This window comes from Pithys albifrons, chromosome 33 (genome assembly GCF_047495875.1).
Source record: "Pithys albifrons albifrons isolate INPA30051 chromosome 33, PitAlb_v1, whole genome shotgun sequence".
NCBI lineage: Eukaryota > Metazoa > Chordata > Aves > Passeriformes > Thamnophilidae > Pithys > Pithys albifrons.
In genome coordinates this window covers 992991-1014014 of record NC_092490.1, presented here as the reverse complement: position 1 = coordinate 1014014, position 21024 = coordinate 992991, and the positions used below count along the sequence as shown (strand labels likewise).

Sequence of the window (21024 nt, the reverse complement as noted above, 5' to 3'; positions counted from 1 at the left end):
AATGCACACCAACCCTTACCCCATATCAACCCCTCCAGATTTCATGAGCTGTTTAGTCTTGTTTTCAAGGTAAAGACTGAAAAGCACCTCAAGGCCTGCACCATGAGACACAAACATAGGCTGAGTGACCTCCGAGCCCAGAGCACTTGGAAGCCTTCAAGTGCCCAGTGTGCTGTGAGGGAGATGAAGATGATGTAGAGGGAGCACCAAAACTCCCCCAGACTCAATTCCAGATGGGTGTGCTGGGGGCGTAATGGGCAGGACTGAGGGGAGAGTGAACAGGGATTGGACAGACATTATTATAAACCCCTGAAACCAGTGCTGGGGCAGGAGCGTGAATGGGCATTCCTGGGTGAGCCTGGGTGCTCATTAAATCTGCTGCTCTATTATCTCCCACTGAAATTGGCCCAGAGTCTTTTTCTCCACAGACATTTCAGGCAATAATGCTCAGGGTATAAAGTGGGGGGAGAAGGAGGTGGGTGGGACATGTTTGGAAACGGAGTTTGTCTTCCCAATCACCATTCCTTGGGATTGGGCCCTGCTGTCCTGGAGGTGCTGAACACCTGCCCAGCCATGGGAAGCAGGGAAGGAATTCCTTCTTTTGTTTTCCTTGTGTGTGCAGCTTTTGCTTGTCCTCATTAAACTGTCTTTATCTCAACCCATGAGTTTTTCAACATTTCCCTCCCATTTCTCTCCCTGCTCCTGCTGGTGGGAAAGTGAGGAGTGGCTGTGAGGGGCTTGGGGGCTGGATGGGGTGAAACCACACCAGCCTTTGTTGGTGCCCACGGTGGGGCTGGGAGTGTTGGAGATACCAACAGATGGCATTGGGATGTGCTGATGGAATTTGCAGCTACTGGTGCTGTCTGGGGCTCCTGGCTGTGTATCACAGTCTGGTGCTCCTTGGTGAGTGCCTGTTGGTGTCTCTGCTGCTGAGCTGCTCAGCTCTGACCACCTCACTGTGCTGTGCCTGGGAATGTTGGACAACAGCCCTGCTGATGTGCCTGGGCTGGCAGGAGGCCTGGGAATTGCTGCTGCCCTGGGCAGGCTGGAAGTGCATGTGACCTTGAGTTGAAGGGCCTGTGAGCTGTGGGTGAGTCCAGGATGGAGCAGAGACCACCCTGCAGCCTGGGGAGGAGCCCCCACTGGAGCAGGGGATGCCAAAAGGATGCCAAGACCCTGTGGGAGCCCATTCAGGGCTGAGGGGAGGAGCCCATGCTGGAGCAGATTTGGTGGCAGGACTTGGGAACCCTTGGGAAACCCACATTGGAGAAGCCTGTTCAATTAAAAATTCCTTTAATTCACATAAAATTCCTCTCATTTGCTCTAAAATCCTCAATTTCAAACTAAATCCCCTTAATTTTACTAAAGATTCTCATTAATGTTGGCCAGAATTCCCTTAATTCCATCTAAAACCTCTCCCATCCTATGTATTTCACTCAAGGGCGTCATGCAAAGGGGGAGAGGGCCTGGGGGGATTTTATGGGGTTGGGGTGGAAATAGGAGGCCCGGGGGAATGTGGGGGAGACTTGAGAGTCCCAGTGGGGTCTGAGGGGCATTTATGTGGCACTGGCAAAGAACTTCTCTCCCCTCTGCACAGGGCTCTGCCACATTCACAGCAGCTTTCAAAGGACAACTGGATGCTGCAGGATCCTTGATTTTGCTCAAGGGCTCACACAAGAAAATTCCACATTTAGACTGTGGGTAAAATGTAAGACGATCAGTGAATTAGAAATGGGACAAATAACCAAGTTTCATCTTTGCCATGACTCAGAGCACAGGCCCAGCTTTGGTGGAGGCAAACAGAGCAAGAACAAGAACTCTGGGCGCTGTTCCCGAGCCCGCCGGTCTATCCTGCTTAACACAGACATAAGAAACTGCAGGGCTTGAATGCAAACAGCACCTGCATCCCAACAACTCCCTCTGTCTTGTTTTCAAGCTGCAAAAGTGAAACTTGTGCAAAACTACCATTAATCCTATATTGCATACAAGACAATAAACCAGGAATACAGAGCACAATACAAAAATAAAAACAGACCCATTAATACCAGAATAAATGCTTTCTTTAACTGGGGTCTTATACTGTGTAGCCAGTTAGACAAGATACGTGAAGCTTTTTCATCTTATCAACGCCTTTATGTATTGATTTAGAGTGATTGTTGTTTCTTTCAGAATTTATTCTTACGGGTCTTTAGTTAACCTTAAAAAATCTTTATTAAAATTGACTTACAAAAAAAATAACTTCAATGAAACAAATAACTTTAACAACTTTTTAGGGTTTGTGATTTCTTTGTCTTAAACTTTTGAGTGCATTTTTAATATAGAATTTGTTCTTGAAAACTTATTTAAGTATTTCTGCAAATGAATAACTTTGTTCAGCTCAGGGTTATGTGTCTTCTGCCTTTCACCCGTGGGTGCCTGTGTGTAGATGAGGAGCTGTGGCTGTGTCAGTGGGACAGGTGCCCCGGTAGCACATCCATCCATCTTCACACCCTCACACCCTCCCATGCATCTTTCATCCAGACCTGCCTCCCTTCATGCAGTCACTCAGATCAGAGCTCAGGGATTGGCTGTGCTGTGTCTTATAATTCTGAAATGAGAAATTGTGTTCTTCTTAACCTTACACTTTCCTGTGCTTCTTGAAATTGCTGCTTTGACAAGAATATAACTTCATAAAACATAAACATGTCTCTGCTTCCTGTTTCATTTAAAATTAAAAAATTCGTTCATACACATACAAGCACATACTCCCCTTTTTTCTTGTTCTTGCCTGGCAAATATGAGAGGTATCATTGTATATTTGATGGGTTTGGATCCATAAAAAAACTTGGCATGACTATTGCAAAGCTTAGTAAATATTATTGCATGGCTAAAACTTCCATTTTATTGCTTACAGTCATGGATATCAATAATTTAGAGAAAGGTTCCTAAGGCTATCTTTGAATTTGTTTGCTTGGTTGGATCATCATTACTTAATCAAACAAAAGCTTAAAACAATTGCTAGTATTTAATGAGAAAGATTAATAAATTCTATAAAATTACTGTAATTTTTGTAATTAAAAACTAAAATACGTGTTTTACTAATTTTGTGCATATTCCATTAATGAGCTGCAAAAAGAGAACTGTTGGACATTTTAAAATTCTGATTTCATACATTATTTACACATCACTGCAGCATAACTTGGGAGTGCTGCACCTTTTAGGACAACAGGCAGAGAAGGGAGAGAGTGAGGAGAGAGCTTTGTGTGACCCTTCCCGGCCAAGCCACCTCAGCTGCCACTGCAGGAGTCTCACCACTTCCCAATGCCACAACTCCAGTGTTGGCTTCTTCTTGAGCCATTAGAATAGAGTAAAATATAAAGAAACTCATTGAATCACTGATAGTTAATGCAGGTAGGAGTAAAAGCAACAAACAACACCCTCATTCGTACTATAAACGGAATTGTTAATAGGGAAAACACAAGCTTAGGAACAAAGGTATTAAAGAGAATTGAAACTTTTTAACAAGTATTACTCTTTATAGTAGGTGTTCAAATGATTAGAAAAAGCTTTAAAAGCATCAGAGGTTTGGAAGCAATTTGAAATTTAGAAAGTCCTTTTCACCTGACGGATAATTTGCACATCAAATATTATACCAGCTTAGATATATAACACGTTTTTCAGATATAAAATGATTGGTCTTAAGAACAATAGCATTACTTTACAAAAGTGCACACTTGTGTGTTTCTATGCCATAACTTTGCAGAATAAAATTAAACAATGAATACATTTTACAAATAACTAGAATAATAAACACACAGCACGACACTATCTTAGAGCATGAGTGCTACAAAATATGTTAGAAACTGAGATACAGAAAGGTGACATATTTGCAGCTTGTTGAAAGCTTTTAACTTAAAGGCATTATTGCTTTCCCTCTCTTTAGAGCAATAAGCCTTATATTGACTTTTAATATTACTTGGAAAAGGCATAGAAGTTTTGTTTGGGAAGAAACTGCTCTAGTATTCCCTTTTAGTATAAAGGGTTGTGAAATTTTGTTCCATCTTGATAAGGGTGAAGTCGTATTTAATTAATCCTGAGTTAGATGAATATTCATAATAAGTTATTACCAATTGTTAACCCGACAGCGTTGCTATTGATCAGAATCTGTGGCTGTCCCAGTTTGGCATCTCTGGCCGCTCCTGCCAAGGGGTTTCTGTTCCTGTGGGCTCTGCCGGGCTGGGCCGGGCCGTTCCTTCAGGTTCTGGCGGTGCTGCGCTGGGTGCTGGGGCTGTGGCGGCAGCGCTGGGGGAGCTGTCGGTGCTGCTGTGGGAGCCATCTCCGCCTCTGCGCTCTGGCGGCTGCTCGGAGCTCTCCTGGCCGGGCCGGGGCTCAGCGGGCAGGGGCAGCGGGGCGCTCTCCCGCCGGGTGTCGGCTCTGGCACCGGCACGGGCTCTGGCACCTACACCAGCACCGGCACCGGCACCGGCACGGGCTCTGGCACGTACACCAGCACCGGCACCGGCACCGGCACCGGCACGGGCTCTGGCACCTACACCAGCACCGGCACCAGCACCGGCATGGGCTCTGGCACCGGCACGGGCTCTGGTACCGACACGGGCTCTGGCACCGATACGGGCTCTGACACCGGCAAAACTCTGGCACCGATACGGGCTCTGGCATCGGCCCCTGGGCTGACAGCGGTGGCCCCGCCCGAAGCACCCTCCTCTCTGCTCTGTGCCGGGCTCGGTGCTGCCTCTGCCTGGCTCGGCTTCTCTCTGCCGCCATCCCACCCACTGGCATCAGTGCCACAGGCGGGAAGGTCTGCGGGGGGATCCGGCAAGAGCAGGGCAGGGGCTGCTGCTCTTTGGGCCTTTCTCTGCCCCGGGCAGGAACGCTGCGTGGGACAGCGGCACGGGGGGTGCAGCTGCTTCTCCTGCTGCAACCTTTGGTGGGCAGCTGCAATCACTGGCAGCAGCACATTCAGAGGGCAGCTGTGCCCACAGCAGGGAGTGTTGGAAAGGAGAGTCTTTTACTTGGAGTTCATGCTGTTCAAGCAGCACCTCATCATCCAGAGCACGTTCCTCTGCTCCACAGACAGCTTAGATCTCATCTCCATAATGTTTCTCCCTGACACCAAATAGTCAATTTTTCCAAGTCTTCCAGTGATTTTTCTTAAAAAAAAGAGGGGGACTCCAGTTTTTGTAACTAGTTTGGCTCTGGCCCATCAAACAGTTTTGGCCACAAGCGGTTTCAGGGCACTCAATTCAAAAAGAGGTAATTTTTCTTTTCATGGGGTACTGATCTCTTTTAGCTCAGCTCTGTCCCTTCAAGCTATTTCAGGGCTCTGCCTTCACAAGTGGCTTAGACACTGACCCTGTTACTGAATATTTTTGTTTCAGAGCTGTTAGCCCCCAATCATTTGGTCATGTTTTTCACCCCTTTGAGATTATTCTCATTTCCAGAGCCAATCACTTTCAGTCCAGCAGACAGGCACCAATCATGCTTCTTCCCAAGTTGGACTGCTGCCCATCACTGGGACAGGCACCTCCTAGTGTTCCTGTCTCTCTTGCCCCGTCAGGGTTACCAAGACCAGTCCCTAAATGTTTGGAATCTTTCCCGAGGCTCCACGTTTCAGCTCCATTTATTGTGATGGATCTGGGTCTCCACAGGAATGAACCACAACGCCGATCACCAGCTCAAACCAAGCAAAGCCGTTTATTGAAATCCCATGTTACAATATATGGACTCAGGGACTGGTATTCAAGGCAGGGGCAGAGGAACTGGTTACCTCCCACACATGGGGGAGCCATGGGGGGATGGCTCAGGGCTTTCGACCTCCTTGCAGATGAAAAACAGACCTATCAAGTGCGGGGGGTTTGGGAGGGTGAGAGTAGACAGAGGAATACACATATGCAAACACAACCAGTTTGTAGTGTTCTGGTGCCTGGGCCTGCCAGTCCCAGAAGATCAGGTGTCCTTTGCTTATCTCCAAGCCTTGTTGTTCAGGAAATTTAACTCCACACCTGCCAGCCTCAAAACACACTTTCCTACAACAACCCCTTGTGGGGCCACCAGGAGCAGCTGCATCTGCCTCCTCCTTTGCAGCCTCTCCATCTCTCTGCCCTGCTGGGCACACTCGGGAGCAGCTGCCCCATCTTAAATGGTGTGTGTCTGTCTGACACTGCTGCTGGACACAGAGAAGACAATTGGTCTCCTCTTGTGGCACCACGGGCCGCCACTGCCTCTCTGTGCTGCTGACCAGTGCCAGGCAGGGCTGGTGATTCTCTGACTCTCACAAAGTCTCCTCACTCCTGCAGTGTCACAGTGTCCCCTGGGTTCCAGCAGGCCCAGCAGTGTCACAGTGTCCCCTGGGCACACCCAGGCCTTTTGGGGCACCAAAAGGAAGACATTGAGCCATTTGAGAGTGTCCATAGGATGCAACCAAGGTGGGCCACGGCCTGCAAGGGAAGTGTGTGAGGAGCAGCTGAGGGCACTTGGTGTGTTCAGCTGCACAAGAGGAGACACTGAGGGGACACCTCATTGCAGGTACAACTTCCTGGGCAAGGGCAAAGGAGGGGCAGGCACTCATCTCTGCTCTGTGGGGACCAGGGACAGCACCCAGGGAATGGTCTGCAGTTGTGTCAGGGCAGGCTTAGGTTGGATCCTCCAAAGAAGTTCTTCCCCCAGAGGGTGGTAGGCACTGGACAGGCTCCCCAGGACAGTGGGCACAGCCCCAAGGCTGCCAGAGCTCCAGGAGTGTTTGGATGATGGTCTGGGACACAGGGTGTGACTCTTGGGGATGGGCCTGTGCAGGGCTGAGGGTTGGACTCCATGATCCTTGGGGGTCCCTTCCCACTCAGCACATTCTGGCATTGTGTAACACCATCTGGGATGGTCTCAGTGCATTAAGAAGTCCTGTCACCCCAGAAATTCTGTGGGTGCTCCCTGTGTGGGGAGGGGTCCAGGACCCACAGCAAGATCCTGGAGGAAGGGGGGACTCCCTCTTGCATGTGGGATTTGCATCAAACATGGGTCCCTCACAAAGTGCTTGTAACACCTCAGAATTGGGGATCTATAACCCCGCTTAGCCACCGGTGGAGCCAGGGGGTCACTGCAACCCCCAGAATGAGGGGGGAGCTCCTAAGAGCCATTTAGAAGCCTGAAAAACTGGTTGAAACAGCAAGAACAGCCCCCAAATGGGGTCATCTCACCACCCCTTATAATCTGAGGGGTTCACTTCAGCCACGGAAAATTAGGAAAGGGACCCCCAAAAAATGTTTATAGTCCCCAAAATTCAGGGAAAGCAGAAGGATCCTCTCAAAACAAGCTCCCTGTGTCCCTCCCTGTGGGGCCCCACTCCAAGTGCTGGAGTCACATTTCCCCCCCACTCCCTCACAGTACCCTTTGAAAGATCAAAATGCACCCTGAAAACTCCCTCTGTCATTCCAGACCCTCCATCTCAGGCCTCCCAAACCCCATCCCATCCTCCTCCAAGCCCCATCCCAACCCTCCCAATCCACATCAAAGCTCTCCAAATTAGACCCCAACCTCCTGGGCTTCTCATTTCCCATCTCTAATTGCTGACACCCCATGGTGGGTTCAGGGAGGAATTGTGGGGGTTGCTGGATTGGGCCATTTTGGGGAGGGGCTGAGTAATTCTGAGTTGGGATGGAGCTATTTTAGGGTGGGATCGAGGCATTATGAGGTGACAGATCGAACCCTCTCAGATTGTGGACTGCAAAATGATGGAAAAACTCTCTTGACCTGGATGGCCAAATTTTGGGGACAGCTCCCCCAAAATCCCCTAGAACTCAGAATGCTTCCTGAATATCCTTTTGAACCTCAAATTCCACCCCAAAATCCCAATTAAATGGTGGGGATTTAGATATTTTCATTCAATTTCTTTATTTTTACTTAAATTTCAGGTGAGTACAAGGAATGAAGATCTAACAAATGAAAATCAAAGACAAAAAAAGGCATCATGTGAGTGTGCAAGGGGTTGGGTTGGATAGTTCATAGAGAGGCAGAGAAATAGAGAATTTGAAGTTTGGTGACCTTAGAGCAATGAATGAAGCTTCTCTCACAACTGGGGCACTAGTAGGGCTTCCCTTACTGGTGGGTGCGTTGGTGTTTGGTCAAGTTAGCGATCTGGGTGAAGTTCTTCCCACACTCCCTGCACTTGTAAGGCCTCTCCCCTGTGTGGATTCTGCGGTGGGTGACGAGGTGGGACTTGCGGTTGAATCTCTTCCCACAGCCGCTGCAGCAGAAGGGCCTCTCCCCAGTGTGTGTGCGCTGATGCATGAGGAGAACTGAGCTGGTCTGAAACCTCTTCCCACACTCAGAACACTCATAGGGCCTCTCTCCAGTGTGCATCATTTGATGGATGACAAGGTCAGAGCTCTGGGTGAAGCCCTTCCCACACTCCCCACATTTGTACGGCCGCTCCCCGGTGTGGATACGCCGGTGGATGACAAGGTGGGAGTTGCGGTTGAAGCTCTTCCCGCAGTCGGTGCAGCGGAAGGGCCTCTCCCCCGTGTGTGTGCGCTGATGCACGAGGAGATTGGAGCTGATCTGAAACCTTTTCCCACACTCAGAACACTCATAGGGACGTTCCCCACTGTGGATCATCTGGTGGCGGATCAGCTCAGAGTTGTGGCCGAAGCCCTTCCCACATTCTCTACATGTGTAGGCCCATTCCCCAGTGTGGATCATCTGATGTCGGATCAGGTAGGAGCTCGTGGTGAAGCTCTTCCCACATTCCAAGCACTTGTAGCGCTTCTCCCTGCTCTGAAGCCGCTTCTGCACCCCAAGGTCAGATCGTCGAATGAACTTCCTTCTGTCTTCTCGGCCCTGGGTGGGTCTTAAGACCTCAGAGGACTCTGTGCTGGGTTTAGAGCTTCTCCTCCTTATGAGGGATCTCCGTGGCTTTTCCTCCCCAGTGACTTCCTGTGCTGTGGAGCTGTTCAAAACAGCCTCTGCCACCAGGTTCTCCCGGGGGAATTTATCCTCTGTGCTCTCCGTGCTCAGCTCGGGGCCTGGGGCAGGAAGGAACAAGGACACTCAGGGAATTTGCCTCTGGCCCAAAGGGAAGGCCAAGGACATCCCCCCAAACCCGGCCCCGACAGGACGGCGTCGGCAGCGGGGTTGTCCTGCAGCCCGGACCATGCTGGGCTGGAAGATGCAGCACAAGAGAGGGGCAAAGGGGCACTGACTTCCTCCTCACCTGCCTGGGGGTCCTGCGGCATCTTCCTCTTCCTCACAACAGCATCCTCCATTCCAAAATGCTTTGGGAAGGAGAAATCTTGTTTTCTGCGGAAAAATACTGTGTGAGTATGTTAGGCTGTGGGTTACTCCTGCCCAAATCCGTCTCTAGAACTCACTGGGCTTCTTGTGTCCATATAAACTACCAAAACACCATTTTCAGCCCACAAAAACCATCCCAGGAGCTTCTCCTCTGTGGCCTCTCCACTTTGGGGTTCTGGGGTTCCCCCCTTTCTGGGCTGCTTGGTGTCTCCTGTGTATTGGGGGTCTTTCATCTCCAGAGTCCCCACCCTCTCAAGACTGCTGTGGCTTCAGGACTCTCTGCCCGACCATTCTCAGTTTTCCAGCCCCCACACCCTTCTTTCTCTGATTCCAAAATTCTCCTGCTCCCCCTTTCCCGCTCATCTTGCCTCCCCCAACCTCTTGATCACCCTTTTCTTTGACACTACGGATCCTCGGGCCCCCATTCCCAGCGACCCCAGGTCACCTCACCCCCAGACCTTTTTCTTTTTTTTTTTTTTTTTTTGCATCCAGGGCCAACTTGAACCCCCTTTTCCCATGCATCCCGCCTCTCCCAGACTCCACAGTCCCTTTACCCTGGCACCCCATGGACTCCTCTTTTCTGGGCACAGGGACCCCCTTTGACCCCCCCAGTCTCCTCTCCTCACCCCTACTCCTACTTTTCCTTGACTTTGGGAAATTCCTGGGCCCCATTCCCAGCCACCAGGACACCCTTATACCCCCTTATCCTGCATCAATACCCGATACCTTTAACCCCCTTTCCTGCCAATTCCACTTTTCCAGTCCCTACAATCCCTCTTTTCCTTTGCTCTGGAACCTGTGGGATCCCCACATCTGCACTTCCCAGACCAAACAGCCCCTTATTTGAACATTTGTGGGACCAATTGAACTACTTTTGTAGCCATTCTGGGTCTCCCTATCCTATTAACCGCTTTCCCCTACATCGAAGACCCCTGGACCCTACTTTCCTGGGCACAGGGTCACTCTGGACTCCCATCCAAACCCCTGCATCCCCCTTTCCTTATCCCTGGAACCCGCTGAAAACCCCTTTCCCCAGCACTGTGTCCCCCCTGCACTCCAAAAATTGAGTTCAAAACACCAAGATTCAACCCCAAAAAACCTCGCCAGGAGTTCCCCTTCTCTGGTCTCCTCACTATGGGACCAGATGGGATCCATCCCAGGGTGATGAAGGAGCTGGCAGAAGAGCTTGCCAAACCGCTCTCCATCATCTTCCAACAGTCCTGGCTCTCTGGGGAGGTCCCAGATGATTGGAGGTTGGCAAATGTCACCCCAATCCACAAAAAGGGCTGCAAGCAGGACCCTGGCAACTACAGGCCTGTCAGCCTGACCTCTGTGCCTGGCAGGGTTATGGAGCAGTTCATCCTGAGTGCAATCACACAGCACCTTCAGGGTGGACAAGGGATTAGACCCAGCCAGCATGGGTTTAGGAGGGGCAGGTCCTGTCTGACCAACCTGATCTCTTTCTACAATCAGGTGACCCACCTGGTGGATGAGGGGAAGGCTGTGGATGTGGTCTATCTGGACTTCAGCAAGGCCTTTGATACTGTCTCCCATAATATACTCCTGAAAAAGCTGGTAGCCCATGGCTTAGACAAGTGTAGCCTCTCCTGGATTAAGAGCTGGCTGGAGGGTTGGGCCCAGAGAGTGCTGGTGAACGGAGCTGCATCCAGCTGGCGGCCAGTCACCAGTGGTGTTCCCCAGGGGTCTGTATTGGGTCCAGTCCTGTTTAACATCTTTATTGATGATTTAGATGAGGGGATTGAGTCCATCATCAGCAAATTTGCTGATGACACCAAGTTGGGAGGGAGTGTCGACCTGCTGGAAGGCAGGAGGGCTCTGCAGAGGGATCTGGATAGACTTGAGAGATGGGCTGATTCCAATGGGATGAAGTTCAACAAGGCCAAGTGCCGGGTCCTGCACTTTGGCCACAACAACCCCCTGCAGCGCTACAGGCTGGGCACAGAGTGGCTGGAGAGCAGCCAGGCAGAAAAGGACCTTGGAGTACTAATTGACAGGAAGCTCAACATGAGTCAACAGTGTGCCCAGGTGGCCAAGAAGGCCAATGGGATCCTGTCCTGTATCAAAAATAGCGTGGCTAGCAGGACCAGGGAAGTGATCCTTCCCCTGTACTCTGCATTGGTGAGGCCACACCTTGAGTAGTGTGTTCAGTTCTGGGCCCCTCAGTTCAGAAAGGATATTGAGATGCTGGAGCGGGTCCAGAGAAGAGCAACAAGGCTGGTGAAGGGACTGGAGCACAAGTCCTATGGGGAGAGGCTGAGGGAGCTGGGGTTGTTTAGCCTGGAGAAGAGGAGGCTCAGAGGTGACCTCAGCACTGTCTATAACTACCTGAAGGGAAGTTATAGCCAGGTGGGGGCTGGTCTCTTCTCCCATACACTCAGCAATAGAACAAGGGGGCACGGGCTTAAGCTCTGCCAGGGGAAATTTAAGTTGGATATCAGAAAAAAATTTTTTACAGAGAGAGTAATCAGGCATTGGAATGGGCTGCCCAGAGAGGTGGTGGATTCACCATCCCTAGAGATCTTTAAATGCAGATTGGACGTGGCGCTGGGTGCCATGATCTAGTAAATGAGCTAGAGTTGGACCAAGGGTTGGACTCGATGATCTTGGAGGTCTTTTCCAACCCAATCGATTCTATGATTCTATGATTCTATGATTCAGGGTTTGCAGGATCTCCCCTGTCTGAACTGCTGGGGGATCCAGGGGGTTCCCCCTCTGCAGTCTCCCCACTTTGGGGTTCTGGGGCTTCCCCCTCTCTGGGGTCCCCCAGTTTAGGGATGCTGAGGGGATTTGTGCCCCCACAGTCTTTCCTCCCCTGACTCTCTGCTTGGGGTGGTGGTTCCCAAGGGCAACACCCTCTCTAAGATGCCATGGATCCTGAGGGTGCCCCCTCTCCTGGCTCTCTGTTTTGGGGTCCCGGGGGGTCCCTGAGCAGAGAGTCAGGGCAGAAGAAATCCCTGGGGACCATCGGTATTCCTAAGAGGGACCCTGAAGAGGAGGGAATCCCAGAACCCCAAAGGGGTCAGATCATAGAGTGGGGACCCCTGGCATTCTCGGGATCACCAGCAGCCTGGAAAAGGCAGAACCCTTGGACAGGGGCCTCCAAAACACAAGCCCCCCCAACACCCCGGACATGGGGGACCCCCATAACCCCAAAGTGGAGAGACCAAAGACAGGAAATTTTTGGGAAGGTTTTTTGGGGATGAATCTTGGTGCTTTGGATTTCTTTGGCTTTTATCTGCATATTTTGGAGAGGTAGTTTTCGCTGTCTTAATGGTTTGGGGTTTGTGGGGATCTGTGCCAGGCACCTCCATTTGGGGAAATGGGAGGATCCCAGGATTTTCCAGCATCCAGGGATACTCCCCAAGAAAAACCCCCTTTGGGGGTGACTCCCTTTGTTCCCTACACTGTGTCTGCTCCTCATTCGCTCACACCGTTCCCTTTTCCAAGAGCATCATCCCCAATTTCCCCCTTTTAGCTTCTAGAAAAAAAACAAACAACAAATAAATCCTAGTTTTGTGCTTTTCAGGGTTGCCCATGTGTCATCTCACTCAGCTTCAGTTCTCCCTGTTTCAGTTCTCATATCGAGATCCTCGTTTAGGTGACCTGGGGTGGTTTGGGGGCGTGTGGAAGAGAGGTTTGGGAAATTCTGGAGTAGTTTTTGGGAAGTCTGGGGGCAGTTTGGGGGTCCTGGGTCACTGGGAGGTCCTGATAGGAATACTATGGGGGCCCTGGGATGCTTTCCAGTCTCTGGAAGGGAATTTAGGGGGGGACCTGGGCAGGTTTGGGGTGGTCTGGCAAGGGATTTGGAGGGAGGTTGATGGCATTTGGGGAGGTCGAGGGGAGGGTTGGTGGTCCCAGGGTGGTCTTCAGGGTCTGGATGAAAGATTGGGGGGTCTCTCTGTTGGTTTTGGGGTCTCCTGAGAGATTCTCTGGGGTGTTTTGGAGGACTCTGGGGGAGTCTTGGAGTTTTGGGAGAGTCTCTAGGATGTTTTGAGGGGCTCTGGCAGGTCCAGGAGAATATTTGGGGCATCCTGGGAGAGTTTTGACAGTCCCAGGTGGGGGATTTTGGGATCTCAGGGTTTTTTTGAGGGAACGAGGGTGTGTGTGTGTGTGTGTGTGTGTGTGTTGCGGAATGGACATGGTGGCAGTTCCGGGGCAGGGGAAGGGACTTACCTGGATTTTCCACCTTCTCCTTCACAGCCAACACAGCCCCGGGGGGCCCCAGGGGTCTGTAGGGGGTGGGTGGGTAATGAGGGACCCCCAAACTTTCCCTTAAATCCCCAAAGTCCTCCAAACTTGCCACTCTCCCCTCACCTCTCCCTGCAGCCTTCCCGAGTCCCGCCCTCTGTCTCCACAGCCTCTAATCTTGTGTCCCTAAATACCTCCAAAATACCAAAATTCAGCCCAAATTAACCCTCCCGGCAGTTCCTCTTCTTTGAATTCTCCACAATGGGGTTATTGGGGTCCCCCTGTATGCACTGCTGGGGGTCCCACTTATACTGGGGATCCCGTCCCACCCTCTCCGGGCTGCCGGGGATCCTGGGAATCCCACGGCTCCTTCCTCTCTAGGCTCTCGCCTTCTCCAGGCTCTTGGGGGTCCCACCTCCCCCCTGCATTGCTGCACCCCCCTCCTCTCCACACTGCCGGGGCTTCTCCCTCTCCGGGACCCCCATTTAAGGAGCCCGGGGCTCCCTCTGTGCTCCTGCCCCCCAATTCCACCATTCCGGGGATCCCCCAGCTCCGCTATCGCCCCTCTCCGCTTTCCCCACTCCGCCGGTCCGGGGGCTCCCTCCCGGACCACCCGAGGGGCCCCAAAACCGCTCTCGCCCCCCCGTCCCACACCGACCTTCCGACCGAGCGCCGAGCACGCGGTGCTTTGTCCTCTCTGTGGCCCCTGTCCCGGCTCCTCCCCCTGCTCTGTCCCTCCTCTCCTGCCGCTTCTCCGCCTCCACAGTCCCGCCCCCTCCAGCCCTTCTCCTCCTGCCCCCAGGGCCAGCGCCCCCCCGGACCCCCCTTGCCCCCAGCCCCGCCGCCCCCCGCGGGAGGAGCAGGGATGGAGCTGGGGCAGCTCGGGATGGGGCAGTGCTGCGCTCTTGGCCGCTCCCGCCCGCACTCGGCCCCCGCCGCAGCCGCCACGGCCGGGACAACGCGGGGGGGGGGCGGCCTGGGCGCCCCCACCTCCCCCCGCCCCTAATTCCGTCCCGGGGGGACGCTGGGGGTGAGGGGGGGGCGCGGGTGGGCGCGGGGTGGGGAGTGCGGGGCGCTGCGGGTCTGCCTGGCAACTGCGGAGTCATCAGCGCCGCGCGCTCTGATTGGCTGGAAAATGATTCGGGGCCTTCTCTCACTGATCCCCCCCAGGCACCCCCAGTGACCGGGACTGGGGAGAACTGGGAAGCTTTACTGGGAACACCGGGAGCAGCCGGCTGGGGGCAGAGGAACAGCAGGGAAGGGGGTGACACGCGACCCCCGGTGACCCCCTGCCCTTGTGGCACAGGGAGAAGCCCCAGTCCAGGAGGACAAACCCCAACACGGAGTCCCGGCCCCTGGCAGTGTCTTGGAGGGCGTCTGGCAGCACCACCGGGCAGGGCCGGGGGGGGGAAGGAGCCCCTAAAACCTCTCACAGGCCCCCTGGGACCTCCCCCAAACCTCCTGCCAGTCACTCCAGCCCAGCCAGGATCTCCTGGAACCTCCTTCCAGTCCTTGCCCAGCCCTTCCAAGACCTCCCAAAGCCCCTCTCAGCCCCACTATGAACCACCAACCTCCCTCCCAGCCCTCTCAGGACCCCTTGAACTTTTTCCCAACTGCCCCCAGCCCTCCCAGGACCCCCTATAACCCCTAAAAATGCCTTCCCACCTCCCCCACTAACCCTCCCCCCAACTCGGACTCCCCTAATCTCCTCCAAGTTTCCCCCTGGATCCTCCAAATCCCAGCCCAGTCCCCACAAACCATTTCCCAGTTTCTCCCAGTGTTGGAAGTTATACAACTCTCCTGTATTTTTAATTAGTGGGAATCGTTGGCCGCGTTTCTTTTCACAGACTCTCATCAGTTTGGTCTTTAAAGCTCCAAAGCTTTGAGTTTCCCTGGACTAGCTCTGATGAGGTTCACTAAAAAAAAGCCTGTGGGAGGTGAAGACTGGACATCTGGGATCTTCAATGTTTGGTCCTTCAAAGACATGGTGGAGCAACCAGAAGATATAGAAGGGCTTAACAAAGACATTTCAACCTGAGAGTTGGAGTCTCAGGCAGAATGATAAAAGCACCAAAGAATGTGGACCAAAACAGTCAATAAAGGACAGAATACCAATTAATGAAGAGAATTGTTAGGTTAGAAGAAATGAAGGTTAATTTCTTTGTTTGCTAGAAAGTTCAAATACGTGAAAAGCCTCGGAAGGGTTTGTACAGACTGGAAAGATTCTCTCCCTGTCTCTGCCCAGAATAAAGGACTGTCTGGCTCACAGACACTCCAAAGGGGGGAATGGAGGGTCTAATTTCTTCCTGATGACTTTTGATGACAATTATTATTGACCTAGGTGGGACAAAGCTGCAGATGCTCCACAGGTTCCAGGACCCTGAGCACTCCAGTGACACCCAAAATATTATTTGAGGGGAATCCTCTCAGTCCCAGGATCTGGTGAGTTGAAAGCAAGATCCCTGGAATTTTGTGAGGTCATTTCTCAGTGGGTCAAATCTATACCGAAACATCATAGAAATGGAGCCTGAGAATAGAATGTAATGGGGTGTGGTAGTTTTAGCTTCAGTTTCAGCCAGGCCTCAATTCATCAGGCCCAGAGGATGTGACAGAGATTAGAAGGGACAAGCATCACCTGACTTAAGCAACCAAAGAGGTATTTCATTACATCTGACATCATCAAGAAGCATCAAGAAATATAAAAGAGAGGGAGGTGGAGCTTCTGTCTCTTTAGCTCTTCACCTTAGGCCTGTGCTCTGGCTCTACCAAGACAGGGCCTTGCCACCATCCCTGCTCTGTTATCACAGAATCAGTTGGGTTAAAGACCTCCGAGATCATCAAGTCCAACCCTTAATCCAACCCCACTTTGAGCACCAGATCATGGCACTCAGTACCACGTCCAGTCTCACCTTAAAAACCTTCAGGGTCAGAGAATCCACCCCCTCCCTGGGCAGCCCATTCCAATGCCTGACCACTCTCTCTGGAAAGAACTTCTTCCTGATATCCAACCTAAACCTCCCCTGGCAGAGCTTAAGCCCCTGCCCTCCTGTCCTACTGTTGGTTGCCTGGGAGAGGAGACCAATCCCCACCTGGCTACAAACTCCTTTCAGGAAGTTGTAGAGAGTGATAAGGTCTCCCCTGAGCCTCCTCTTCTCCAGGCTAAACAACCCCAGCTCCCTCAGCCTCTCCCCACAGCACTTGTGCTCCAGTCCCTTCACCACTCTCGTTGCTCTTCTCTGGACCTGCTCCAGCCTCTCAATCTCTTTCCTGAACTGAGGGGCCCAGAATTAAACACAACACTCAAGGTGTGGCCTCACCAACACAGAGTACAGGGGAAGGGTCACTGTCCTGGGCCTGCTGGCCATGCTATTTTTCATACAGGACAGGATACCATTGGCCTTCTTGGCCTCCTAGGCACACTGTTGGCTCTTGTTGAGCTTCCTGTCACTCAGTCCCCCCAGGTCCCTTTCTGCCTGGCTGCTCTCCAGCCACCCTGTGCCCAGCCTGGAGCGCTGCAGGGGGTTGTTGTGGCCAAAGGGCAGGACCTGCACTTGGCCTTGTAAAACCTCATCCCACTGGAATCAGCCCATCTCTCCAGTCTATCCAGATCCCTCTGCAGAGCCCTCCTGCTTTCCAGCAGGTCGACACTCCCTCCCAACTTGGTGTCATCAGCACATTTGCTAATGATGGTCTCAATCCCCTCATCTAAATCATCAATAAAGGTGTTAAACAGGACTGGACCCAACACAGACCCCTGGGGACACCACTGGTGACCGGCCGCCAGCTGGATACAGCCCCATTCATCAGCACTCTCTGGGCTTGACCCTGCAGCCACCTCCTAATCCAGCAGAGGGGACACCTGTCCAAGCCATGGGCTACCAGCTTTTCCAGGAGTATATTATGGGAGACAGTGTCAAAGGCCTTGCTGAAGTCCACAGCTTCATCCTCATCCACCATGTGGGTCACCTGATCATAAAAAGAGATCAGGTTGGTCAGACAGGACCTGCCCCTTCTAAACCCATGCTGGCTGGGTCTAATCCCTTGTCCATTCTGAAGGTGCTGTGTGATTGCACTCAGGGTGATCTGCTCTATAACCTGTCTTACTGGTGAAAACTGAGGGAAAGTAGGTGTGAAGTACCACAGCCTTCTCCTCATCTCTGGTAACTATGTTCCCCCCCAAGTCCAACCAAGAATGGAGGTTTTTCTTGTCCCTCCTTTTCCTATTAACATATTTACAGAAGCATTTTCTCATCCCTAACTGAAGTAGCCCAACTGACTTCAAATCGCATTTTTGTCTCTCATTTTCTTGCTACAGTACCCAACTATGTTCCTAAACTCTTTCTAAATAGCCAGCCCTTTTTTTCCACACTCAGTCAGCTCTCTTTTTATCACTGATTTCCTTCAGAATCTTCCTGTTCAAGCAAGATGGATGTCTTCCCCATTGGCTTCCCTTTCGGCACACCAGGACAGGCTGTTCCTGTGCACTCAAGACTTGCTTCTTGCAGGACATCCATCCCTCCTGTACCCCCTTGTTTTTAAGGGTTGTTTCCCAGGGTATGCTCTGGACCAGTCTTCTGACCAGGCTGAAATCTGCCATCTGGATGTCCAGCTTAGAGGTTTTATTGATGGCCCTCCTTGCATCCCTGAGTATTGAAAATTCTATTATTTCATGGTCGCTGTACCCAGACAGCCTCTGACCACTACATCTCCCACCACCCCCTCTCTGTTTGTAAACAGCAGGTGTCCAGGAGCCACACCCCTGGTAGGTTCATTTACCAGCTGAAGCTGGAAATTCTTGTCTATACACTCCAGGAATCCCCCAGACTGCCTCTTCTCTGCTGTGTTGAGCTCCCAGCAGATACCTGGAGGGTTCAAGTCACCTACAATAACAAGGGCTGGAAATTTTGAGACATCTGCCAGCTGCTTGTAGAATAATTCATCTCCTTCATCATCCTGGTTGGCTGGCCTGTAACAGACACCCACAAGGATGTCAGCCCTGTTGGCCTTCCCCCAGATTCTGGTCCACAGACACTCAGCCTTGTCACTGCTGACCTCAAGTTCAACAGAGTCAAGAGACTCTCTAACATATAAAGCCACCCCTCCAATGGGATATACTGGGAGTGAATGGAACCATAGTGGGGGTAAAAGGAAGCAACTGGAAGCATGTGGGGGGAACTGGGTTAATATTGCGAGCAACTGGATGCACACTGGAGTCATACTGGGATCATAATGAGACTATCTGGGAGTGACTCGGATCATACCGGCAATGACTGGAAAAAAACTGGGAGCACACTTGGAGCTAATGACATGATACTGGGCTGATACTGGAAGCAAGTGGAACCATGTTGAAGGCAACTGGGATAACACTAGGAGGAGCTGGGCCCAAGCTGGAGGACACGAGGGGGCAGCAGGAGGGTTTGTGGGACCACCTTCTACAGCCTGGGGTGGCTCTGGGGGCCCTCGGCTCCTCGGGGCTCTTCCTGCAGCCACAGAACTTGGAGGGACCTTCCTCTGGGTGGGTCCTCCACGTGTTCCAGGAGCATTGGGTTCCTCCTGGCAAAGACTGGGGGCAACTGGGATCATCCTGACACCATATTGGCAGACACTGGAAGTCACTGGAACCATACTGGGGGTGACTGGGACCACAGTGGGAGTGACTGGGACTACGCAAGCAGAAAACTGAGACCACACATGGGGCAACTGGGAGAAAGTCAGAGTGTTTGAGTCTATACTGGGGGCTACTGGGTGGCACTGAGACCATGTTGGGACAGATTACGGTCATACTGGGCCAACTAGGATTATGTTGTGGGCAACTGAGATATAGTGGGAACAGCTGGGCTCATACTAGAGGTGACTGGGCTCATACTGGGAGTGACTGGGCTCTGGGAAGCACAGGATGGGCAGCAGGGGGAGGGAAAACCCCCTCCCACTGCCCTGAATTCCCAAAATCCTTGTTCCCAGTCCCTGCTCTTGCCCTGAACAGCAGATACACTCCGGGATCCCTTTCCCTGGGGACACTTCCCCACCCTCTCCCCACTTTTCTGCCTCTGGAAATTGCCACTTTGGAGCTCCATCCCATTGTTTTCTCCTTCTCTTCCCTATTATTATTAGGGTCCCTCTGCACCTCCTTTTCCCAGGCTCTGGGACCCCCCTGTGCAGCCATTCCATGTTCTCCAGGATCCTCCTGTCCTGCTTTTCCTGCCCATCCTGCCTCTCCCATGCCCTGGATCCCCCTTTTCTTTGACACCAGGGACCCTCAGGCTCCCAGTTCCAGCCATCCCACATAATTTTTTGTCAGCAGTTCCACAGAAAGCCAGAATTCTCTTACAAACAAACACCTGCCAAAGCCTTTCACCAAGCTTCCTGCAAGTCATGGCAGCAAATTCAGCCAAACTTCTTGCCTGATTAGAACTCACAGAACCATCCTCTTCTTCTAATAACTGAGCTAAAACTATTTCCTGCTTTTATGAAATTTTCAAGCTATGTGTAGAAACAATGTCTAAGCTTTCTTGGACTCCATAAAAGTCCCAAAGAACACCTTGGAATTTTGCTGCGTAGGGAGTGTGGAGAATGGAGAGAGAGAACCACAGCCAAGAACCTCTCCCACCTACCCCTGCCTCACCCATCTCACCTTCTTACCCTCCTCCTTCACCACCCAATCTTCTTGCCTGCCTGCCCCTGCAGACTGAGGAGAAAGCTGAGCTCTGCCTTGCTCCCTGCATCAGTTCTGCTCCTGCTGACCCAGCCCTGGCCCTGTTCACCCTGGGGTGGCTGCGCAGCTGCTGCCCGTGAGCGACAGCTCCTTGGGGCCCGAGAGCCCTGCAGAGAGCGAGGAGCAGTCCTGCTGCACAAGGGAGAGCAGCACAGACTGAGCAGCACATCTGCATTGCAAGAGCTGCATTCCACACCTCTGCCTACAGGAACAGAGACAACATCGCTTCTCACACACACACACACACACAAAATAGCTTGGCAGAAAAAGTTGGGTTTGGTGGTAAACTTTTTTCTTTGCTTCTAAAAAGTACTCTTAGAGGTTTTTTTAACTGTTCTTATTTCCCTCTCTCTCTGCATTTTTTTAATAATTTCTTAATAATAAATATCATTTTTTTAAATTAAGGGGTAATATAGATTGAGTTTTAGTTTTTTTGTTGGGGAAAACATTTTGAACCCAAGCTATGTCTGCAATATTTAAGCAGATCGTAACACCATCCTGCCTCTCCCAGACTCCACATTCCCTATTCCTTTACCCTGCCACCCCCTGGACTTCACTTTTCTGGGCACAGACACAACCTGCGGCCTCCAACCACCTCCCCCCACCTCCAGTCCTGCTTTTCCTTTACCTCGGAACCCTCCTGATCCCTCATTCCCAGGCACTGGGATGCCCCTGCACCCCCTTATCTTGCACCAATACTCTCCTGAAGCCCCTTTCCTTGGCATTCCACCTTTTCCAGTCCCCACACGCTTCTTTTTCTTGACTCTGGTACCCCCACTCCTGCATTTCCTAGACCTCACACCCACCCCTTTTTAGAACAG

The 21024-nt window shown here is 51.9% G+C and overlaps 2 protein-coding genes across 2 annotated transcripts in view; one reads left to right on the top strand and one right to left on the bottom strand.

Moving 5' to 3' along the window:
* Nucleotides 1–21024, top strand: part of LOC139684162 (uncharacterized) — a 1455962-nt gene that overhangs the window by 478209 nt on the left and 956729 nt on the right.
* The window catches only part of LOC139684161 (uncharacterized), a 1434678-nt gene that overhangs the window by 518357 nt on the left and 895297 nt on the right, over nt 1–21024 (bottom strand). Inside the window, 1 exon segment of the mRNA XM_071579762.1 lies at nt 8064–8808. Coding sequence (XP_071435863.1) covers nt 8064–8808 — 745 coding nt within the window.